Below are 24,155 nucleotides of genomic sequence, written 5' to 3'. Positions count from 1 at the left end.
AAACGGAACCTGAGAATTTTCTCCTCTCCTCCAGAGGAGGCTCTTAATTAGACACAGAGACTTGAGGACTCTAGGACAAATATTGTGTCGTTTATTAGATATTTAACTTTTAAAACTCCACGTACGGTGCGTTGTCCAGCAAATTACGGTCTCCTCCAACATATCCATATCTTGCTAAGTATAAGCTCTGTATAATTGCCCACTGGTTTTTATCTTGACTGCCTGTTCCCGCCTGCAGATATTTAAATATATTTGCCCTGGGCCCCGCCGCGGGCGCCCCATGCTCCCGCTCCCAATACAGAAGGGTCCCAGTTCCATCCCGCTCGGTTTTTGGCTTGCAGCGACCCCAGTTTGTTTCTTCAGGAACAATCATTTCTAGTATTATTATTTGTCATTATTTCGTTTTGGTACTTTATCCCATTGACCGGGAATCCCTTTTTCAAGATGGGAACCCCTTTATTGGGTTATTAACTGTATACAGTATATGATGATTTTGGGTGTGACAGTACAGTGACAGTACAGTACAGTACAGTACAGTACAGTAGAGGGACCCCCTGGGGACCCCCACACGGTAACTGTAATTTCTCAACCGTTTCGGACACGGGCGGCTCGCCGGAACCGGCCCAGCCCTTGGGCGTGTTCCTGGGGTTCTTGATGTTCCCGGGGACCCCGGGGACCCCCACATGGTAACTGTCATTTCTCGACCGTTTCAGACGCGGGGAGGCTCGCCGGAACCGGGCCAGTACCCTAGGCTAGTTCCTGTGGGTCTGGAAGTTCCCGGGGACCCCCTGGGGACCTCCACACGGAGTTGCACCACTCACTTCACATGGGTGTGATTTTTCAGAGCCAGAGAATGCCAGAGTTGTTTTTTGTTCAAGTTTTTCGATTAGTAAATCTGCAAACTACAAATCCAGCGCAGCGATAGTTCATTGAGACATGGAAGGCAGAAGGTTTATTATATAATCTCCCCTTCATTCTCTATCAGTTACTCAGTAATTCATTCTGTTCCTTTAAATCAGCTGTCTCTCTCCATGTCAACTCCCTTCACTCTCATTGGCTGCCAGCTAACTCACTCACCCCCACATTCAATCAGGTGTTCATTCTGAGCTGAAGTGTTTCAATCAAGTAAAGTTTGTCTGCCTAAGTCTCAAGGTAAGTTTGAACAGAGCCAATGAAATGCCACTACATGCTGTTGTCAAACTGTATAGTCTCAACTCCTCTGGTTGTGTGGAACAGTTTTCTGTATTTAGTTTGAAAGACGTATACTAAGTTATATTCTCTGCTTGTTGTGCAGCAGTGTTCTCTCCCTACTGCATTGCAAGTGTCACTTCAGCACACTGTGTGTGTGTGCGTGCGTGCGTGCGTGCGTGCGTGCGCGAGTGAGTGTGTGTGTGTGTGTGTGTGAGAGAGCGCAATTTGCAACAATATTCTTTTTTAAATGAGTTGAATCTAGAGTTGCAATACCCTCCATTGACAGCCCATTGATCCAAATCTAAATTTCAGATCTGCTTGCTTGTATTAAACGACGTTAAACTCACCAACATTGCAGCTGTAGGGTAAGCTTGAATTATCCTCTTTCAATCTGCAAAGCGTTTGTTTCATAAAGACCCACTGTAGTGTAATGTGATGGGGGTGCGGTGGCACAGTCGGTAGTGCTGTCGCCTCACAGGTAGAAGGTCCTGGGTTTGAATCCAGTTGGGGACGCTGTGGGCGTGTTCTCTCCTCCGTGTCATCAGTGTCCATACCCGAGGTGGGGTTGGTGAATGGTGTCATCAGTGTCCATACCCGAGGTGGGGTTGGTGAATGGTGTCATCAGTGTCCATACCCGAGGTGGGGTTGGTGAATGGTGTCATCAGTGTCCATACCCGAGGTGGGGTTGGTGAATGGTGTCATCAGTGTCCATACCCGAGGTGGGGTTGGTGAATGGTGTCATCAGTGTCCATACCCGAGGTGGGGTTGGTGAATGGTGTCATCAGTGTCCATACCCGAGGTGGGGTTGGTGAATGGTGTCATCAGTGTCCATACCCGAGGTGGGGTTGGTGAATGGTGTCATCAGTGTCCATACCCGAGGTGGGGTTGGTGAATGGTGTCATCAGTGTCCATACCCGAGGTGGGGTTGGTGAATGGTGTCATCAGTGTCCATACCCGAGGTGGGGTTGGTGAATGGTGTCATCAGTGTCCATACCCGAGGTGGGGTTGGTGAATGGTGTCATCAGTGTCCATACCCGAGGTGGGGTTGGTGAATGGTGTCATCAGTGTCCATACCCGAGGTGGGGTTGGTGAATGGTGTCATCAGTGTCCATACCCGAGGTGGGGTTGGTGAATGGTGTCATCAGTGTCCATACCCGAGGTGGGGTTGGTGAATGGTGTCATCAGTGTCCATACCCGAGGTGGGGTTGGTGAATGGTGGAAGGCAGTGCTAAAAATATGTGAATTGTGTCATGTAGTGAGTTTGCTGACCACATTGACCAGATGTAGCCTATGCATGGACTGTGCTGATGTGGGAATGGACCAGGAGGTAGAAAGAGGGGCTCAGTGCTTGATATTTACACAAAATAAGCATCATCAATGTCAGTACATTGATGATGTACTGACATTCAGCAGCGTGCGCTGAACAGCACATTCAACAGCAAATTGCGGCTAATTCAACAGCATGCGCTGTTTCACACTACACACACCCACGACTTGCATAGGCTAGGCAACGCAGCCTGGCAGAGATACGTGCTTTTGCGCCATTAGTTTGTTGCTGTTGTTACACACATGCATGTGCTCACGCACACATGTCATGCACACACACACACACACACACACACACACACACACACACACACACACACACACACACACACATGCACACACACAGTTGGGCTTAGGTCTGTGCAGTGTCTGCAGGCTGTAGCTATACGCATCTATCTAGACATTTTCCTGTTGTAATTGTTTCCAGATCTTTGTAGTGCAAGTGTAGTTAGTATGCCTGTGTGTCACAGTGAGGCTGAGCGTGACAGAATACTTGATGCTGCATTTCTTAACAAAAAGCCTGGATCAGGCCGCCAGCAGGTCTGCACACAGACTACTGAATAGCAAAGGCCAGTAGGGTTGAACTGAAATCATAGGCAGAGAGAACCCCCTGAGCAGCAGACAGGTTAGAACAGAGGCTACACATTGTTGCTGTTGTTGTGAGAGTATTAGATGGTTTATTATAGGAGAGAGAGTGCATTGACTCAATCCAAACAAACACAATTACAGAATTACACATTTCACACACACACACACACACACACACACACACACACACACACACACACACACACACACACACACACACACACCTTGTACCTGTGTTTGCATTTTGGGTGAACCCATATTCATTCAAAAATACTGAGGATTCAAGTGAATCCTCAGTAGGAAAAGGGAGGCTTTATGATGTGGATTCAACTGTTATTTGGACTGAATAGAGTGACACCCACTCTCTGAAGTGACAGCCACTTCCTCCTTCTGCCTACTGCTGTTATAGTGTGTATATTTACCCAGGCTATAAAAACAAAGAAGCTATACATGGCATACTGGAACATGCTTTTGGCTACCATTACGCTGGCTGAATGTGATGGCCTAATATTGTCCCCCATGTGGACAGACATACAAACATACACACTGACAGACAGACAAAGCTTTATTGATGCATTTGGCTGGCATCCTAACCCTGCTATTGAGTTGTAACTACTTCCTGTTGGAACAAAGCGGCGTGTTGTCCCTCCCTGCTGCCGACTAGAGCTGATCAATGGAAATGCCTGCTGACTGGAAGCTCCTATTGTACTGTGATTAACAACTGTGTTGTGTGTTGTGCACTGTGTGTGTGTGTGTGTGTGTGTGTGTGTGTGTGTGTGTGTGTGTGTGTGTGTGTGTGTGCGTGTGCGTGTAGCGAAGATCCAATAGTGTAGTGAATAGGGATGGGATAACGTGAACATGTTTTAGTCTTTTTTGTGTAATGCACAATCTCTGTAAGTTGCTGCAAGAGTGAGGTCTAGCCAACACCAACTCGGGATTCCTGGATCGCTGCCCTCCACAAATTCCTAACCAACATCAGGTTCTTGAGCTCTGCAGTGTTGTTAGCCAAGCTGTCGCGCCGCAGCATGTATACATAGGTGGTACTCTTTATTCCCCTCCTGGCTTTGCCCTGGGTTGGCTAACGGCTCTATAATAGAATATGTGCCACGATATGTACCAGGATATTATCCTGATCAAAATATGCTTGAAACTTAACTTAAAATGTCACTTTTGTTTAAACCACCTGCACACAAACTCTTGACACCTTGGAAAGCATGAGTGTCTATTTCAAACACTACCACCGACGGGTAGTGGGGAGTGTTGGCTGATGAATGAATATCAACATCTTAATACATCCTAATACATCATGATACTGGGGGGTCAAATTATGACAGGCAATTCGAAATAGACACACATGCTTTCCAAGGTGTCCAAGTGTTGGGCTGGGAGGAGGAGTAGGACCCTACAGTATATGTCCTCTATGGGGGGGGGGGGGGGGGGGTACTACCTGTCAGTGGGGAGTGTTGGCTGATGAATGAATATCAACATCCTAATACATCCTAATACAGGGGGGTCAAATTATGACAGGCAATTCCTGCTGTCAAAATATGACCCCCCAGTCAAAAAACACTTTGTTTGAAATAGACACTCATGCTTTCCAAGGTGTGTTAATTGAATTCTCTAAATGGATCCGTTTCTTACTCTCTCAGATGATTTTACAGTGTTGACTAGGACCACTCCATCCATTCTGCTTAGGTTGGATTCCCTTTGGCCTCATGGGAATCAACCTACATTGTCTTGTAGTATAGTGTCTGACATATGTTTACAAAACTATCATGAGTTTGTTAGAATTTCATACATGAACCATTTAGCTGTGTTTTAAGCCCAGAATTGTGAAAATATTCAACATTTTTAATGTTTTTTTTTAATCACGCCACTGAGACTAATACTAATAAAAACTAAACTAGAATGGAGGCTTTAAACAAAAATACAAACTAAGGTAAACGAGTAAACCAACCCACATTAAAAACTAATTTGAAAAGAAATGTAAAACAAAAAAGAAAAAGAAAATAATCGAAACCAGCGTGTGACGCTGCATGCGATGGTATGATGGGGCTTTCCTCTTCCAGCCAATCTGTACTCAATGACTCCATCCCATTCTTCAGGAGGACATCCAGGAAAAATGCCATCAGTCGTCATATTGAACTACTTGCGATGACATAATGTTCATAAAAAATACCCATACAAGCCTTAAACTGGCTGTCGTAATGAGGAAATTACATCATAAAAATGTAATATCACTCAATTTATGAATCCAGTCTACATAGGGCCTTATGTCACTGTTCAATCTGTACAGTACATACTGAAGCTCCCTCTCACAGGTTTAGATGAGAGACAAACCCAAACCTCTCACAGATCGACTGGATTCAATGAATGTTTGCTGAAAATCATTATTGAAATCATTCAATTTAAGTCTGCTTTATATTATTACTACATGGTTTTTGAATCAGAACAATAGCAATAAATGAATAAATCACTGAAAATAAATCACTTCTCATAGCCAATTTTTTATTTGTTTTTCTACCTTTTTTCAATAATTAATTCACATTAATTTAGCTTGATCTGCATTGAACCTGCTTTTGAAACCCAGAAGAAAAATAGAATATGGCCTGAAAATTGGCACAGTTCAACAGACCGTTTTAGTAGAGTACGGACACTGCTGTGACTCATAAAACGTGATCACTGAGGAGAGGAGGAGAGGATTTACAGTGAAAAGGGCAGAAACATGTGAGTGATGCCCTCAAAAGGCTGTGAAGATGAGGAGGCATCTGTCTCCGTGCAGCATGAAAGTCCTACTCCCTGAAGGTTAACATTCCAGCTCTGATCATCTGTCCTCCACTACTGTACGTTGCAGTTTGGTTAATGGCCCCACTCCCCCATCTCTCTGTCTCTGTCTCTGTCTCTGTCTCTGTCTCTGTCTCTGTCTCTGTCTCTGTCTCTGTCTCTGTCTCTGTCTCTGTCTCTCTCTCTCTCTCTCTCTCTCTCTCTCCACACTTAGCTCGATTGGGCACACTGCCTGGTTATGTCCCTGGAGTGCACGTCTCTGAATGTCTGCTGTCAGCCGTGGATTTAGAAGTGTTAAGCCCCTTGCACACAGAGTCCGCTTAATTCGCACACCTACACCAAAATTGCCATCCAACGAGTGCCTGTGACAGTGCGTCATTTCCAACAGAGCCCAGTTCGATTCCTGCAGTTTGCGTTTTACTTTGAGAATGTATTCTTTGTCCTTCATGGCCAGAGGTTCGTATGTAAATGCTAGTCTAGGAATGGGCATACTAATTGTGCAACTTTCCACCTATTTCTGGCTATGAAATCACACCTTTCAATGAAAAAACTAAATATTTTGTTGGGTCTCATGTTTTATGAATGTGAACGCCCGTTCTAGATTTGCAATGCTTATACACTTGTCCCTTGAGTTATATCTAGCCCCCTTTGTATATAGTTGCGTGCTTTGTCTTGTCTTCCCTGTTCTGCCTCTGCTCTACTATACTGAACGGTACAGTAGGTACAGTCTGTACCTATTGTGTCTGATTACTTTGCTCATTCAAGCCTGACGAAAGGAAGTAGATGAAGTTCTTATTATCACTCATTATTGACTAGCTGTTTGTTGGCTAGTGAGTAGTCAGACCCCAGTGTTCTTGTTTTAGTCACACTCAGGCTTTTTCAGTTCTACTGCGAAACACGCGTTGCGCCATTACCCGCTATTTAATGAAATATTCTACGCTGCCGAGATTGTTTTATTACCTTTAGAGCAGTGGTAACCAACCTTTTCAAGCCCAAGAGCCCATTTTATTCCCAATTGTAAGCCAAGATCTACCACTAAAACGTGTTAGAAAAAACACTTGTTTTTTTGCTATTTCTGACAGGCTCAATGCATGTGCACACATCCACACAAAGACTAAAGCTTAAATTACTTACTAATCCAATAATCTCCATTTAAATATCTGAAGTTAATGCAAACACATCCTGCATTTTATCGGACAGCAGTTCAATGACAGTAGGCTCAGTAAAGAGGAAAGGGTTTGATACAAAAGCAGCTACTTGACTCATGCGTTGTACTTCAACAAGTTTTCATATTTATCATATTTTTTGCTCTATGTGTGCATGTGTACAGAATTCAAACTGTAGCATTGATTATTGTCACGGACAGAAGTCATTCTTTCCCTTTGCATATGCCCTGGAGTGCACTCGCCTATTAGTTTGCATTGCAGACTGGTATATTCAGTATATTTTTCTCATTTATATTTTTGTTGTTGCTACGCACAGTGCGCAGAAGTTGAGGAGAACGCAACTATGCATTCCTTTAAGCAACACAACTTCTGCAGCTGCATCCATATGTTTAGAATTTGCATCAATGATCAAATCCCAATAATAAAAAATATTATAACAACGAACAACGAAAACTGAAGGAGCAGCGGCGCTATCTATCTATCTGTGTCTGCAGCCTGTCACGAGCCCCGTAATGAACGCACGTTGTTCCGTATTTTAATGTCGGGTCGGAGAATAAATACAGTATGAATGACGGCGGGATTTATTTGACAACTCTGTCCTGCTTTCTTCACGAGAAGAGAAGAGCGCTCACAGCTGCTAATATGGTAGCAGCCCTGTGGCTGACCTGTCAGTTCTCTTTAGGCTTGTGTAGTGTAGTATGTGAACCTGGGTCTGGGAAGCTCAGAGCTGCAGCCATTGGCTCATGATACGAGCACACGACCAATGGGACAGGTCATTCAGTGTTGCTAAGATACCACCCCTCCCACCACACACGCACACACACCCTTGGACGATGGGGTCTATTCTCAAACTCAGAGCCACAGCGCTCTGCTCAAAATTAATTTGCATGTGACGAGCGGCACTGACATTATTCCAATGGGTCTAACACTTCGCGATCGACTGGAAACGTTCCCGCGATCGACAGGTAGATCGCGAACCCCTGGTTGGTTACCCCTGCTTTAGAGCATACGCTGAAGTATTTGGGCTTTTGATCCGTGAAAATCCGGCGAAGAATGGTCCGTCGGCATGTTATGATCATCCACACCAGCGGCCATTACAATGTGGTTCAGGGTCCGCCTCTATGAGGCATTGTAGTCCAAACAAACCCCCCATTCACTTACATTGAGCTCAATTTCCCAGAAGCCCTAGCAGCCCAGATGATGACTTGATTTCCGGTTTCGTCATCATAACGCGACGGCCTCGTCATCATGTCTCGGATAAATCTGCTGTTTCTTTTTAATTCTTTTAAAACAGCGAATTAAACGCATTAAACAAATAGCGGGAATGTCGTATTACGCACGGTGGAACCCTGGATTAAACAATTAGCGGCCGTCAAACTGTTAATACACTGGGAGTGGATTCCACCCACTGTTTTTGAATACGTTTTCTATATCCAGGTGTAGGCGTAGTGAATGTCAGTTCACATAGTTATTTACCCACTCACATTATATTTTTGAGTGGCGCAACCACTCCAAGGAACAGCTTTGTCCGTGTTCACCTATGTATGTGATGTTCACCTATGTATGTGACATTCACCTATGAGCATCATATAAAGAGTACCAGTAGGGGCGCTGTTGCCTGCTAATGAGAGAGAGAGAGTAACAAAACATACAGTAGTAACAAACATGCCAGATTTAAAGTCATTAAAGGTACAACTTGTTCATTTGATGCCTTGATGAAGTATAAATGGCAAATACTCAATTTAGTAAGTCTCTCTAGGGTTCAAGTGTTTAATTCTCTATGACTCCTGAGGAAGTTGGAGTTGAGTTGAGTTGGTGTGAGTCCAAAGGGAGCTCTATCTGCTTCTATAGCTGCTCTGTCCCTCCCAGTAGTAGAAAAACTAAGCCCATTAACTGACACAGCCATGCAAAAAAAATCCCTTTCTCCTATATTATAATGTGCCAGAAAGTATGATTTATTTATTTTTGGATTGACTCCATAGCCATATGATGGATATTTATGAGCAGACTACATTAACCCATTCTGACCTGAGATCAGATTCATACGAGGTTTCCACTGGACACACACTGGTCTGATGAACCCATTCTGACCTGAGATCAGATTCTAAAAATGTCAGTCGTTCTTCGAATTTTTCAAAAATAGCAGACCTACAAGCTCGTATCGCGCCACTCGGTGGCGCGATATGAGCTTGTAGATCTGCTATTTTTCAATAGGTAAAGCATAACATGATGCTAACACCAAAATGGGTGCCCGGTCAGAATGGGTTAAGCCACAGATAAAGGTATGGTAGGAGCTGGTGTGATGCATTTCTTTTGCTATAGGAATGTATAAATTGCAGCCTCCAATTAGAATGAGTATTTCATTTTGAACAGTGGTTCCTTTGCTTGCAACATTAACATAATTATTTTAGCTTAAATAAAGACACGCTGCACACCATTTGCTTAATTTGCCACTTAACTGAATTTGCATGCGTTTTGCCTATTGCCAGCCTCACAGCCACCACCAATAAACTATAATATAATGCAAAGGTGAATCTGAAAGTAACAATGATACAATGCATTGTGAGCTTGTAAATCTGCTATTTCCACTGTACAACTCTGGCACGCAACTGCAAATGCGAGGGCAAATCAGGCTTTTAGTGTGACAATGGGACTGAATAAGCTGCATTGTTGCCACTGACATGTGAAGGTGAATTCCACATGGCCAAAAACTAAACAAAAACTCTTCAGAGGCTGGCTATAAAGTCTGATCAATTTCCAATCATTTGTATTTCACCCCATTATGATCCATCTATCATTATACAGTACACAGACTCTTTCGACCAAGTGCGAAAGTGAGGCAGAAATGTGTTTGATTCTGAACCTCATTCTGAACCTCATTCTAACCAAAGTCTAATCTGATCTGGCAGGTTAGAGGCTCCAGTGAAAGTGGAGTGGAGGTCGCCTACTTCCTTGGTCTCCTGGCGGTTTGCACAGGGAACCTGGCGCTGATTGCTCCAGTGGTTTGTGAGATTAGCAGCGGACAAACGGAGAGACGTCAAAATAGCTTCCCGAACTTCATTGGAGCCACTAGAGGCCCAATGGACTACAAATCCTACAAATGGTCTCCTACGTAGGCATGGCTTGCTCCTCCCCGACCTCTCCCAGGCTGACAACAACACTGACGATGTAATGTAGAGGACTATTGAGAGCATTATATGGCAAATGTCATGATTCCCAATTCCCAAATCAGCCCCCATCAACCAAGAGTCTAAGACAGTTATATTATTAAGCACACATTTTATTTCACTTAAGTTTGACTGCATAACCCGCCATACACAACATTTATTCCATTGTCTTTCCCTGCTTAATACACGAAACCCCCTATTTGTTTTATGTGTTTATGTTTTTAATAACTTAAAAGAAATAGCCGCTTTGTTGCGGACCTGGTGACGAGGCCGACACTTTATGACGTAACCGGAAATCAACCAACCGCCGGATTGCAAGGGATTCTGGGAAACTGAGTCCAATGCAAAGTGAACGGGCGGTATGGACGATCTTAGCCCGCTTTGCTCTTTGGCTGTGCTTCGGATCACGGAAGTGGCTTATTTGTCGGCTCAATAACAAATCATGGGACTATTTCCAACACAGGCAGCCCGCGTGACATGTTATTTAGATTATAAAGCAAAGAAACTGTTTTAATATGTCCATTCATTTGAATTCACGTTATAATATTCACATATTCTCATCTTAAATATGGGGCCAGAGCCCCAGACTCTTCCGAACTCCTCTCAAATCTCGCGAGAGTTTGTTGCTGGGATAAAGAAAGGTCCAGACCAAGGTAGATTTTCCCTGATTTTTCTCGCTAAAAGAACAAAGGACAAAGGACTCTATATTCTGTCATTATGTACATATATTCATTCAATGACTCTGATGCCTATTATTATGTGTCTATGGTTGAATATTTGCACTTTTGGTACTGGTGGCTGTGAAGTCATGCATGTCTAAGTGGGACAGAGGAAGTTGTCTCAACTTGGGAGACTATATAATGTGACACATCCTGTTTGTAGTATCCAACGCTGATGAAGGCTTGAGGGCCGAAACGTATATCTAGTGTGTGTCTGAGCATAGGCATGGTAACGCCTCGCCTGCCTCTGATTGGCCTACCGACACTGTCCGTCTTGACTGTCCTCCGAGATGCGAGGTTACTCCGTGGTGGGAAATAATACAAGAGAATGACAGCTTGGCACGCGCAACAGAATGCAGCCTTGTAACTAACTTGTACGTTTTATTTTTGTAGAAGAGCCAAACTAATATTCTTTATGCCGTTTGCTTTGATTGAATAATTGATTGAACACACGTGTATGATGTACTATAATTTGATTTGGGTGTGTACTTCTAAATAAAGTGTTAGTGTTGATTATCATGTATTAATCTAATTATAGTAAACTAATACTATTATACTAAAAAGGATAAAGGTGAAGGGAAAAGAGACGATAATGTTTCACGTTTACACATACAAATACATTACACAATAATCAACACAAACACTTTATTTAGAACACACACAAAACAAATCATATTATGGCGTACATGTTCAATCAATTATTCCATCAAAGCAAACAGCATAAACAATATTAGTTTGCCTCTTTTACAAAAATAAAACGTACAAGTTACAGGCAGTTCTCTTGTATCATACCTATACCGATAACATGTCTATGCTCAGACGCACACTAGATGTACGCGGCCGAAACGCGTACGTTGTGCTGCTCTGCAGCGTACCATGCCAACTCTTTAACGAGTGCTGGTATTTTCTCTTTAGAGATTGTTTCTAAAAGAAGCCAGAGGGAATTAAAACGCAGGTGATGTGATGCTAAGTGATAACAGAGAAAACAGAAACACTGCTGTTCTGCTTCATGTTGACTTTCATTGCATGGGAGGCTGTCACGGTTGGTTGCTGTGGCAACCAGAGACCGTTGCTATGGCTTCTTGTAGTCAGGTGTGTGTGTGTGTGTGTGTGTGTGTGTGTGTGTGTGTGTGTGTGTGTGTGTGTGTGTGTGTGTGTGTGTGTGTGTGTGTGTGTGTGTGTGTGTGTGTGTGTGTGTGTGTGTGTGTGTGTGTGTGTGTGTGTGTGTGTGTGTGTGTGTGTGTGCGCGTGCGCGTGCGCGTGCAAGGGGAGATTAAACAAGGGGCATAAGAAGAGAGAGGCCGCAGCTTGTACAGGTTTTTGGATAAGTGTTGTTGTGTGGAAGGAGTTAAGGAGCGAGAGAGTGGACGAGGGATAATAAAGATAATAAAGAGAGAGTGGACGAGGGATAATAAAGTGTCAGGTAGACGGAGAGAGTTTCATGGAGGAAGAGAGACATTGTTTATATGCAGTCAATTCCACTACTCTGGTGTAATGAGCTGGCCTTCACCCGTTCTGGCTCATTCTCATTAGCGGTGACTGGAAGACCAAAACAATTCACTGTTGGAGTGTGTCAGGAGAGAGAGAGATGCCTATGATAGAGAGAAGATGTAATAGAGTAGATGGATGTGACTATGGGACGATATGAACATTTCATCAGGATTATTGTGGACAAAATAATTGTGCGTGTGTGCGCGCGCGTGTGTGTGTGTGCGAGTGCGTGTGTGTGTGTGCGCGTGCATGCGTGAATGCACGTGTTAAAAACACAGCCCTGCTTCACAGTTATCTAATCATCTAAATCTAGCAACTTACATTGTATCCTCTCTCCCATCTTATCAACCTCCAATTTTATATTGGTGAATTTAATAGGACATGTTATGCAGGTACAGGGTACGGTAGACTGCATCAGAATTCATGAAAGGTGTTGAAGCATGGCCAAATATCACGCAGCATGTATTTTTGTCTGTGTTGTTCTCAGCTTCTATAGCCGCATGACGGAAACTAAGCCACAACTAAGGACACATTACGCTGTACGTACGGTCGACATAGATGTTAACCGTTCTACTGTGTCAGAAGAACAGCCCTCGAGCTGCATTTCTGTCTGCTGTACGGTAGCTGTGGCGAACAGAAGGCATGGTAAAATACAAACAATATTCTCAGGAGTGATTGAGCAACGCCTTGGGTTCTATTAAATTCCATCCGCAGCTGATGTTGAAGTGTGTGCATTTTTATAGGGACAGGGATGTTTAAAAAAAGGAATTGAGAGAAGAGAGATGGCGAGGAGCAGTGACTGACAGCCCAGGCTCTATCCTAGACACAAAGGGCTAAGGCAGCACAGTCCTGCCTGCCTCACTCGGCATATCGTTTCTGTCGGGCAGGAACCTTGTATCCATATGTTTTACATATGCAGGCCTCCAACTGTGTTGGTCTTCATCTCAACGAGACAACAATAACCACATTATAAAAACACTTAACAACACTCCTCTGAAACAGGTTGATGACTACAAGTATTTGGGTTCATATATATCTTCTTCCCAAAAGGACTTTCAAACTAGGAAGGGTATGGCCTGGTCAGCCTGCAATGACATGCATAAGATCTGGTCATCCCAGCTTAGTAAGAGGTTCAAAGTAAAAAATATTTAGGACGACCGTTGAGCCGATTCTACTCTATGGCTCCGAGACATGGACACGAGAAACAAGAGAATCGGTCGTATGGCACTTACACCCGCCTTCTAATGAGAGCGCAAAATCTGTCTTGGAAGAGCCACCCATCGACTAATCTAATATACGGCAACCTTCCCCGTGTTTCTTCACTAGTCCGATCCAGAAGAACACAGTTTGCCGGCCACTGCTACAGAGCTGAGGTTATATCTTCCCTCCTTCTCTGGAGTCCTGCCTCAAAGCAGACCAGAGGTAGAAAACTGTCGTTCCCTGATGTCATCGCTAGGGACACAGGCATCAGTAAGCAAGAATGGCAATGAAGGACCGGGAAGTCTGGTGTAATATTGTGAAATCCACTATCTCGACCACGGTCGACAAATGATGATGATAATATATATTATTTATCCCACGATTTTGTAACCCATTTTTCACCCCTGTGTCAATCATCTAATGTGATCCTGGGCTCTACACACCCTCCACCAACCTAGTCCCCATATATGGGGGACAAGGGGAGAGCAACGGACTTGAACTCATGCTTCCTTCGTGCCTGAGTGTCCAAGTTGCTCCTTTACACCTGACAGGGGGAGTTTCCCTGGTTGGACGTAGCGCGTGGAAGGAACACGTTATTCCAAACAGTTCCTTTCCCCTCCATCAGGCGCCCCGGCTGGCCAGGGGGAGGCAGTTTTGATGATGATGATGATGATGATGTTTTACATTTTATACTTTTTTTTGTAAATGAATGCTTTCATCATACTACAGTGTCAAACAAAAATAGCAGATCTTAAGCTCCTAATATGACACAATATGATTCTGATAAGTTTTTTGCAATTTTTGAAGTGAAAGTGGTGTGGGTTTCATAATAATGAACCAATGAAAAGTATGAACAAGAATAGTGACTCTTGGAGTTGGATATACAAGGTTTTCACCCGACAGCGCTGTTACGACCATATATAACGAGTATTGTGCCATCTAAACCCATTCCTGTATTGGTTTGTTCTTCTTTCCCTGGACATCAGCATGGAAGGAAAGATAGCCATATATTACACCTCCTGTGTGTGCATGAGACATCAATGCCCCACGGCTCAAATCCTCAATTGCTCCGCTCGTATTGCTACAAATTATTGACACGCATCTCACATGTTCACGCCCTGTAAAGAATGTGAAATGTTTTTCAAATAGAGGAGACATGTTATGTTGGATGATGCGTTTGTGTGTTTGTTGGAGAGAAAGAGAGAGCAAGACAGTGTGAGGAGAAGTGTTGACAGGACCCCTTTCATTAGCATAAATCATTCCTGCCTCATGTGTCTGTCTCTATCATTCCCCACACGCTCTCTCTCTCTCTCTCTCTCTCTCTCTCTCTCTCTCTCTCTCTCTCTCTCTCTCTCTCTCTCTCTCCCTCTCTCCCTCCCTCCCTCTAGTTCAGTTGAGGTTGCCATTGAGGTTGCACAGAATAGGTTTTTCCCCACTGGTGTGGTATTTAGACAGGTGTCTTGTGAGCAGCAAGCAAACCTTTTCTTTAAACTCAATCTAGATATAATGCAATGAAACTGAAATCACAAACGTGCATGGCGACTCTTGCCCTTCACAAGAGGACAGTCGTCGGGATTTTACTTTCATGGTTGGTTACTTGGTATCTCCATGTAGAGATTACACAGCAGGTTACACAGCAGGCCTTCAATAGTCCTCTGTGTAACCTCTGTGATGTCAGACACAAAAATCTAACAGAAATGGCAGCCCAGCTACTTCAAGTGTCTAGTAGTGCCTCCCTGTCCAATGTTAGCTATTGATAGTAGGTTTATGTGTGTGTAGCTTGTCTGTGAAGACGCACTATGTAGATAAAATCCAGGATGGCATCGTCTCTACACTGACAAACTGGGTGCTTGTGGGCACGGAGACTACTGTGGTGATGCATGAGGCTATGACTCCTTTCTTTGGCCAAATGGATATATTCATAAAAGCTTGACCTACAGTATAAGTACAAAAGTGCTTCACAAGAACACAACTGGTGTAATTACTGTAAGAGATTCACCGAAGGGGAGTGGGGATATAGATAGATAGATATATATACATGTGTTTGTGTACGTATGTACATGTGAGTCAAATCGTATCAAATCAAGTTCCATTTATACACTCAGTTAGTTAGTTACATGAAAATGTATGAAATGAGCAACGAGATTACGAGAATGCAGCCGAAATGGCTCGTGCATGTAGGACAATTAAGTAAAGCATCATGTTCCTGGTGAAGATCAAGTAGGATGGAAACATTGGAGCTGAGGGCCAGTGTTGCAGACCTATGTACTGTTATCGTTTGTCCAGTACCCGGCCGGGTGAGAGACTGGATGCAAAGTCCAAGATGGAAGCATGCACATCTCAAAAAGATTCTAATAGTGCTGAACAAAAATACGTGTACAAAAATAACCGGTCTTCGTCAGGTATGAGAGACTTGGATGTGCCTGCATTATTTACTTTTTTAAAGTAAGACAAGTCAATCTGGATGTTGAATGATGGATGCAGGTGGTAGAGTTTTTTCATCATAGTAAAATGACAGACATAGTTCTGTATGCATATATCACGCAAAGTCTCCTCTGTGGTTCCTGCTTTTTGGATTACAATTTATAATTTACAAGGATAATCCTTTTAGTATTTGACAACATTAACCTTGTTTGATTCAGACCTCTGTGTGAGTATGTCTGCGCACATTGGCCGTTAGGTACATGTTTACCTTTTAAAACTTAAAATAACTTACGGTGATGGGATCTTGCTTGTGTTTGGATCAATAAGAGAGAAATTACAACAACCTCAGGCCAATATTATGTATTGGTTATGGCTGCACGTATTTTAACGTGCAGCCAACATTGAGTACTGCTTTCCCCCAAACTAATCTATAATAATTTGTGGGACTACTTATAAATTGACAGTGTGTTTACTGTAGTCATACACCATTACTCAACACTTGCACAGGTCCTTCCTTGCCTGTGTGAATGTGTGCTTGTGTGTTTCCATATTCCTTCCTCCTTTAGTCGTTATTCGAAATCCAACATTTTCCTCACACTTGTTTCCTGTCACTGCTAACTCCTACAGGGAGGGTGTTGGACAAGCATGTGTCTCCTCCGATATACATTAACTTGACACTTCCAGCGGACGTACGCACGCATGCACGCACGCACACACACGCATTACATGTCAACACATAACTTAGTAAGTCATTTGTTTTGTCAATCCCTAGGTTTGAAATTGAAACTCAGTTTGTAATGATGAATACTCAAAGGAAAGGCATACTTCAAAATGCTCTACACGCCATATTAGGGGATGATCTTCTCAACCCAGCCCATCTTCTTCACGGATTGGCCAATATTTGTGTGATGTCACAATTGCAATATAAGGGGGTATGGCGCACAGTATTCTTCAACCTGTTCATATGAGAAAATATAACTCTAGCTAGCTAGCTTTGAAGCCAGACGTATTCAGCATTCTAAACCACATATTTTGAAGAAGAAAGGGGTCAACGGTATTACTCCACCGTCTGTCGATCTAAATGGCGAATACCTCTCCAGCCTCTGGCTCTACGGCCAGTGAGAGCCCAAACCCTATGTCCAGCACCTCAACTGAGGGTAATGGAGACAATCAGGACAGTGCTTTCGAATGCAACATATGCCTGGACACTGCTAAGGATGCAGTGATCAGCCTCTGTGGACATCTTTTCTGCTGGCCTTGCATTCATCAGTGGTTGGAGACTAGACCATACAGACAGCTGTGTCCAGTGTGCAAAGCCGGCATCAGTAGAGACAAAGTTATACCTTTATATGGACGGGGAAGTAAAGGCCAGCAGGACCCAAGAGACAGAACACCTCCACGACCACAAGGACAGAGGCCTGAGCCAGAGAATCGGGGAGGAATTCCAGTCTTTGGCTTTGGACACGGTGTATTCCAAATGTCATTTGGACACATTTGGACAAATGTCCCATTTCCTAATGGGACATATGTCAACATACATAATGGAAGACCCCCGTCTGTCCCTGGGACACCTCAACACATGAAGATTGAACAGTTTCTGTCTCGCCTTACCCTGTGTGTTAGTTTGTTTGTTTTGGTATGCCTTTTGTATTTAACTTGACTGCTATTCCGGTGGTGCCAGGTGAAAGCGGTGTGAAGCTCAGACTGATAGGCCAATACAAACTCAGAAGCTCTCCTCGTTTGAAAAGGCTTCCTGAACTGAAGTTCGTTGAGTCAGAGAACCTGGAGGTGCACAGGAAAAGGTTCTGGGACCGCCTTACCGCCTTTCCGAAGCTTGAAAAAGTCTGGGATTTCCTGAACTGCTGCTACAGTCAGAGAGGGACATAGAGACTTTTCGCCCACACTCCCAGTAGGCCAAGGAAGAAACTCCAACCACACCGAGCCAAAATGTCTTTCACTTCCACCCTTAGTTGCCGTCAAAGATTCTAAAAACGTCAGTGTTGCAGAAATGTGATTTCTTTACCATTTGAGGTACAAATATTCTCGTGAGTCCTGTGACAATGACCATCAAACAGGGTTTTTGGTACTCCCTGCCGCCTGCCTGTAATTGCCTTCATACAATTTGGGGCAGAATCTATTTTTTGAGTGGTGCAACCACTCCCTTACGGAGCTATGTGTGTGGGTGGCTGGCTGGGTCTGACCACGAAAACAGCATGGTTGTTTTTCACCACCTGTGTGCAACCTAACACACACAAACACATGCATGAATGGCAGAGATACACTCCTTTTCTTTATTTGACCATGTCGGATTTGACCTGGGCCAGCTGCGGCCCAGCTGCGGACTGAGCCTTGCTATGTATATGTGCAGGTGAGCTACAGGAGCACCAGCACCTTATGTCTTATATGATTTATTATACAGTAACCTTTCTTTTGATTTGACTGCCAACGTTTTTGCTTTATCTTTTCTTTTGTTGATTTTATCTTCGTTTTCATTTCATGTCGATGAATTGAATTTGCGTGTTGGATTTGTTGAATTTTTGTAACATTTTTTAATCTGCATCAAACAAGTTGGAGTCCAATAACAGTGTGGCTTCATGGACATCTCACGCCATCTGTCCAGTTTGTGACGTCTGTCACCTGTGAGGCTGATCAGACAAATATTGTGCTCCGCCGTAGTTTGTTTGACAGTCCCTGTAAGCAGGAACTGGGGATGGAAATGAAGGACCGGAAAGTCTGGCGTGGCATTGTGAAATCCAGGATCTTGACCGCGGTCGAAAAATGATGATGATGATGGCCTCATGTCTTTATTGTGGCCTGTTTCTGCTGACTGTCACTGAAGGCCTATAAGGATCCTTTGAATGTCATGTACTGTAGGCTACTATATATCTTTGAAATATACAAAGGTGTCCAGTAGGACCTAAGCTGGACACCACCACAGTTGGCCTGGCCTTTAATTAACACCAGAGGCACTTCAGCACCTGTTTCAATATATCAGTCTGCCACTGCCACCATCATCGGGACAAAGATGTTTCGTCAAACCACGTGACTCCCATTGAAAATGCATTGCGAGCCGTGTGAGACAGGAGACACCGAGGAGACAGCTGTCTCTCGGGTGTGAACGGCGCCCAGGACAATAACACCAGTGTTTGACACAAAGACCAACCGCTGGCTGAGCAACACCTTCTGCACCGCGTCTTCCAGAAGGACAGGTCATACACCTTTGCTCACAATAGAGAGCTGTACATAATTTTGGTGTCCAGAAATTCCATGATCCACAAAGAGAAGAAAAGGTGTGTGTGTGTGTGTGTGTGTGTGTGTGTGTGTGTGTGTGTGTGTGTGTGTGTGCACGCACGCGCGCGCGCGCGCGTGTGTGCGCGTGCGTGCGTGCGTGCGTGCGTTATTCACCTGTGTAGTATATCCAGACACTTTCTTCACCTGCTCAATATTATATTGCAACGTTTAGGTCAAAGACTTTCCTTAAGAGGAAGACAATGCTGAGAGGGACCCACACCAGGGACAGGGATGCACTTTTCTCAGTAGCACTACTAGTGACCAAAACCTCATTTAATAAGAAGTAACATCCTACTATGATGGCAAGTTCTGCCTCTTAGCGTGAGCAGCAGGCAGCATTATCTCACGTTGCCACGAATGTCTATCTACAGTATACGTTGTGTAAGTAGAAAGTAGAAATAATGCTAGTGTTGACTAATTACAAATGGCTCTTATTTTGAAGAGGAAGATTTGTAGCAGCCACGCTGCCATGACATTTGTTATGGTGCTGGCAAGCGCTGTAGTCTCACCAAGTAGTAAACAAGAACCCACATGGATTAAACACAAGTAGTAAACAAGAACCCACATGGATTAAACACAAGTAGTAAACAAGATCCCACATGGATTAAACTTAAGCAATAAGCCACGAGAGGTCTCAGGTTACCGGGTATTTTACACTGGCTGGGGGCGTAGGCAGACCCGACACGGAGCGGAGGGTCTTCTACCTCCCAGCCAGTGTAAAATACCCGGTAAGCTGGGGCCTCGAGTGGCTTATTGCTTTTCTAAAACGGTTACAAACATATAGCAATATTAACCTAATAAAACTATTAAATTCACAAATGTAGCTACGCTTTGCGCCACCAGAGCGAGCGAGCGAGCCAGAGCCACAACATTTCCTTGTTTTGTCTCGGCAAGTAGCCTATGTGACGGGAGAATAGCGCTTGATGTATTTACGGGGCTGCCTGGAGCCACGTTCATATATTTACGATATGAAAACTAGCATCCGTGACTTAAAACATGGAACCTCCATGGCATTAGTCGAGTATTTCATTGTATAAGTCTCACGCTGTAGAATCATCAACAATAGCGGCCCAAAAAAACATTAACAGGTAGGCTACAGTACTGTTACTGTCACTGCCTGCAATGTGATGATATTAAATTGAAGTTCACTTAGCCTGCCTGCCCTTAAATAGTGCTTCACTGCGTCGCAGTCCCGCCCCCGGCCCATAATTCCCGTTCATTTTCCCCATAGACGTTTCAAAGTATTTATTTAAAGATGTTTACGCGGTGGACAAAGCCAACTCTTGTTGTGACAAATCATGACAATAAACACAATGTTTTGGGGAGATTAGTAAGAAGAAAAAAAGGCAGGGTACACATTTTGTTTTGTTTTTCTTCTTACTAATTATTTAATCGGCCCTAAAACATTGTGTTTATTGTCATGATTTGTCACATCAAGAGTTGGCTTTGTCCGCGGCATGAACGTCTTTTAATAAATACTTTTTGAAACGTGTATGGGGAAAATGAATGGGGAATTATTTCCTGGGCCCTCGTCGTTCTGAAGGGGGGCGGGACAGCGACACTAGTAGTCTACACAATAGTTAATTAGTTGAAGTGGGTCTGCCGTGCACTGTGGTGCTGAATGGTCTGAATTTGTGAGAGAGAAGTGCAGTATCCGAGGATTGTAAGACCCCCAGCAGTTGCGGGGGCAGTGGTGTCATGGTGGCTTTTTACTGGTACCACAGCGTTTTAACCCATTCAGGCCTGATGTCGGAAAAATAAATAAAAATTTAGGCACATTTTAACGATTTTTCAAAAATAGCAGACTTACCAGTTTGCTTGTAGATCTGCTATTTTTCAATAGCTAAATTATAACATAATGTTTAAAACCCCAAAAGGGGTTCCCGCCCAAAATGGGTTAATGACGTTGCGTGCACGCGCACGTACGCTCTCGCGTGCATGTGCGTGCATGTGCGCATTGCGGCATGCACACAGATATTGTTAAATAGTGTGTGAGAGTTTTAGACACAGACACAAAAGTAGACTTAAAATAGTCAGACAAACATCTTTACTGCACACAAGCTAAACTAAAAAGTTAGCTTTGGACGAATGAATCTGTTCTTTGGTGGAGGAGCTAGGAGGCATTATTCTTGTGTGCAGAACACTATTTAAATAGTATGTTGTTTCTTATATAAACTAATTAGCGCTCCTCTGTTAACATTGAAGCCTGTTGTGTATTAAAAGTCAGTTCTGCTGTTTTCACTGATGAAATGAATGTGTTGATGTTGACAAGAGTCTGAGCATGTTCACTAGGGTGATACGTTGTTCACTATATTATATAATGTGAGGTTGTTGGCTGTCTGTATACGCGGATTATGCCAATACTGTATGGATAATTGGACATACTTGATGTCACAGCTGAATCGCCTAAAACTACAGAGACTTGCACAATAAGCTGGCAATGTTGCTAATAGACATGCAGCTTACTGGTTTACTTACAGTAAATGACATAGATGCATGTCCATCCACATTGTAGATAGACATGCATCTAAAGCTGCGTTCAGACCTGAATATATATATTCGCCTCGGTTCGTCCCGTTTGTACCGCGGCAGGTCACGCCGCGCCCGTTCGCGCAATTCTCGTCTTTGCATTGACTTCGTATGTAATCGCGCCACTCTAACCGCTCAAGTCTGAACGCACCTTTACTGATGTCATGAAGCTGATTTCATAGTACTGATGTCATAGACTGCCTCTAATGTGAACACAACTATGCATTGTCTCAGAGATTTAGTTGGCAACTAGTGTTGACTTCTTCGCTCCTCGCGAGAGACTCCAAAACCTTCACCACAAGACGGAATATTTGGCCTTACAACCCAGATATTGTTGTGACAGAGATTTAGACATCCTGGTTAAGTTCTCACCGGACACCACTAACCACTAACTACAAACAACCAGCCCTAATTGAGTAGTATGATGGCGGTAGATCAATCTGCTCATGTGGTCGGGTCATTTGCTTATTTGACTGTGAGAGACAGATTGCCGACCATCTTGACCAAAGTTATAGACACCATCCATCGCAACAAAAACAGGTTTTTTGAAGAGCATGGAGAGGAGTGTGTCCAGGCAGAGAAGGCGACGGTTGCCCTGCTGTCTAAGCTAAGGAATGAAATGCAGGCCTTGTCAGATGGTCTGAAAGATACAGACTCGTGGAACCTTTACTTGCAGTGACAGCATACTTTACAACACGGACCAGACTCTGTCAGCTGGTTTAACCTTTTTTTGGGCGGGAACCCCTTTTGGTGTTTTAAACATTATGTTATAATTTAGCTATTGAAAAATAGCAGATCTACAAGCTCATAGCGCGCCGGTCTGCCAGGTCGGTCTGCAGCCGGGTCACTGTGCAGCCTGAGGACACTGAAGGCCAACACACAGGTCGGTCTGCAGCCAGGTCACTGTGCAGCCTGAGGACACTGAAGGCCAACACACAGGTCGGTCTGCAGCCGGGTCACTGTGCAGCCTGAGGACTCTGAAGGCCAACACACAGGTCTGTCTGCAGCCGGGTCACTGTGCAGCCTGAGGACACTGAAGGCCAACACACAGGTCGGTCTGCAGCCAGGTCACTGTGCAGCCTGAGGACTCTGAAGGCCAACACACAGGTCGGTCTGCAGCCAGGTCAAGCGGAGAAGCTGAGCTCCAAAGATCCAGACTGGATGGCCAGTGGAAAGTATGGAGTGCAGTTTTACAGCCCACACGGGAAGGGGAAGTAATTGGAGAATAAGGCATTGAACAATAAAGTATAACTGAGCACTATATGTGACTGAGTGGCTGTAAGCCACATGATGCAATGATGATTACAGAGAAGGGTTCTTGCTTTGTCAGGCATAAAATATTGACATGTTAAGGCATGGTGCCAAACAGATTCACAAATGAGTTTGCCATCATACTGTACATCTCACTTACAATCTCAGGACTTTGAGACCGGCACCATCAGTGTGTGAATGTGAGTGTGAATGGGTGCATCTAATCTAATGCACATTGTAAAGTGCTTTGGATCTTCATTTGCTGCTTGCAGCTATGATATGGTATATCCTCCACTTGTTGGTCCCAGTGGAGGTTTTGGGAAGATTGCCACTGCAATTTACAAGTTAAACTGATCAATTTGTGGGCAGGAACAGGTCAGAAGAATGATAAACTCTTGAGTCTTGAAATCATTGAGAGGCTGCTATAGTATGTATATTTCATAATTAACTAGTTTTACTTAAATAGGTTTTCAAAAATTGCAGCTCTAGTGGTACTACTAGATCGGTTATTTTGTGTGACACTATAGCATGACAAAGTAGAGCTTTAATACTTTAATTTACAAAAACAAACAATATCTAACCACATTATGGAAATCTGCATGTGTTAGCATTAATGTTGTGCTAAGTTGACATTGAGGCTAATTGTGAAGGAATGAATCACACTCTGATAGAAATATGTCTTCATGTCTATAAATGGCTGCGTAAAAGATCAGCCTGCTGTCACCATGAAACAGTCTCCATGCCCAGGTGCAGTGTGTTCTTCTCCAACTAATCCATTTGAATCCTCAGGAAAATAGCTTCTGATACAGTGTGAAATGTGTTCTGATACAGTGTGAAATGCAGATTTGGCTCGCCTTATGTGACCTCATCGGTCACATCAACTGATACTGTGTGATGCATATGAATTCAGTGGTGGAAGTATTCAACCCCAGAACTTGACTCCAAGCAAACTCCTGGTCAAATATTGCTCAACTGCAAGTGAAAGTTGCTCCATCAAATTTGGACTTAAAATACTGGTGTTTTCAAAA

General features: G+C 43.8%; 2 protein-coding genes across 2 annotated transcripts in view; both read left to right on the top strand.

The window, feature by feature from the left end:
* The window catches only part of fam189a1 (family with sequence similarity 189 member A1), a gene marked incomplete at both ends in the record, with an annotated part of 109,112 nt that overhangs the window by 4,800 nt on the left and 80,157 nt on the right, over positions 1-24,155 (top strand). The window lies entirely within an intron of this gene.
* LOC308314555 (E3 ubiquitin-protein ligase RNF185-like) lies at positions 17,138-23,094 on the top strand (the record flags this gene model as incomplete). Its single annotated transcript, XM_080762185.1, has 2 exons — positions 17,138-17,674; positions 22,900-23,094. The coding sequence occupies 2 exons, from the start codon at positions 17,138-17,140 to the stop codon at positions 23,092-23,094; spliced, it is 732 nt and encodes a 243-aa protein (XP_080618311.1).

Source organism: Protomyctophum bolini (genome assembly GCF_963924005.1).
Source record: "Protomyctophum bolini genome assembly, chromosome: 1".
NCBI lineage: Eukaryota > Metazoa > Chordata > Actinopteri > Myctophiformes > Myctophidae > Protomyctophum > Protomyctophum bolini.
This window is presented reverse-complemented; position numbering and strand designations above follow the sequence as displayed.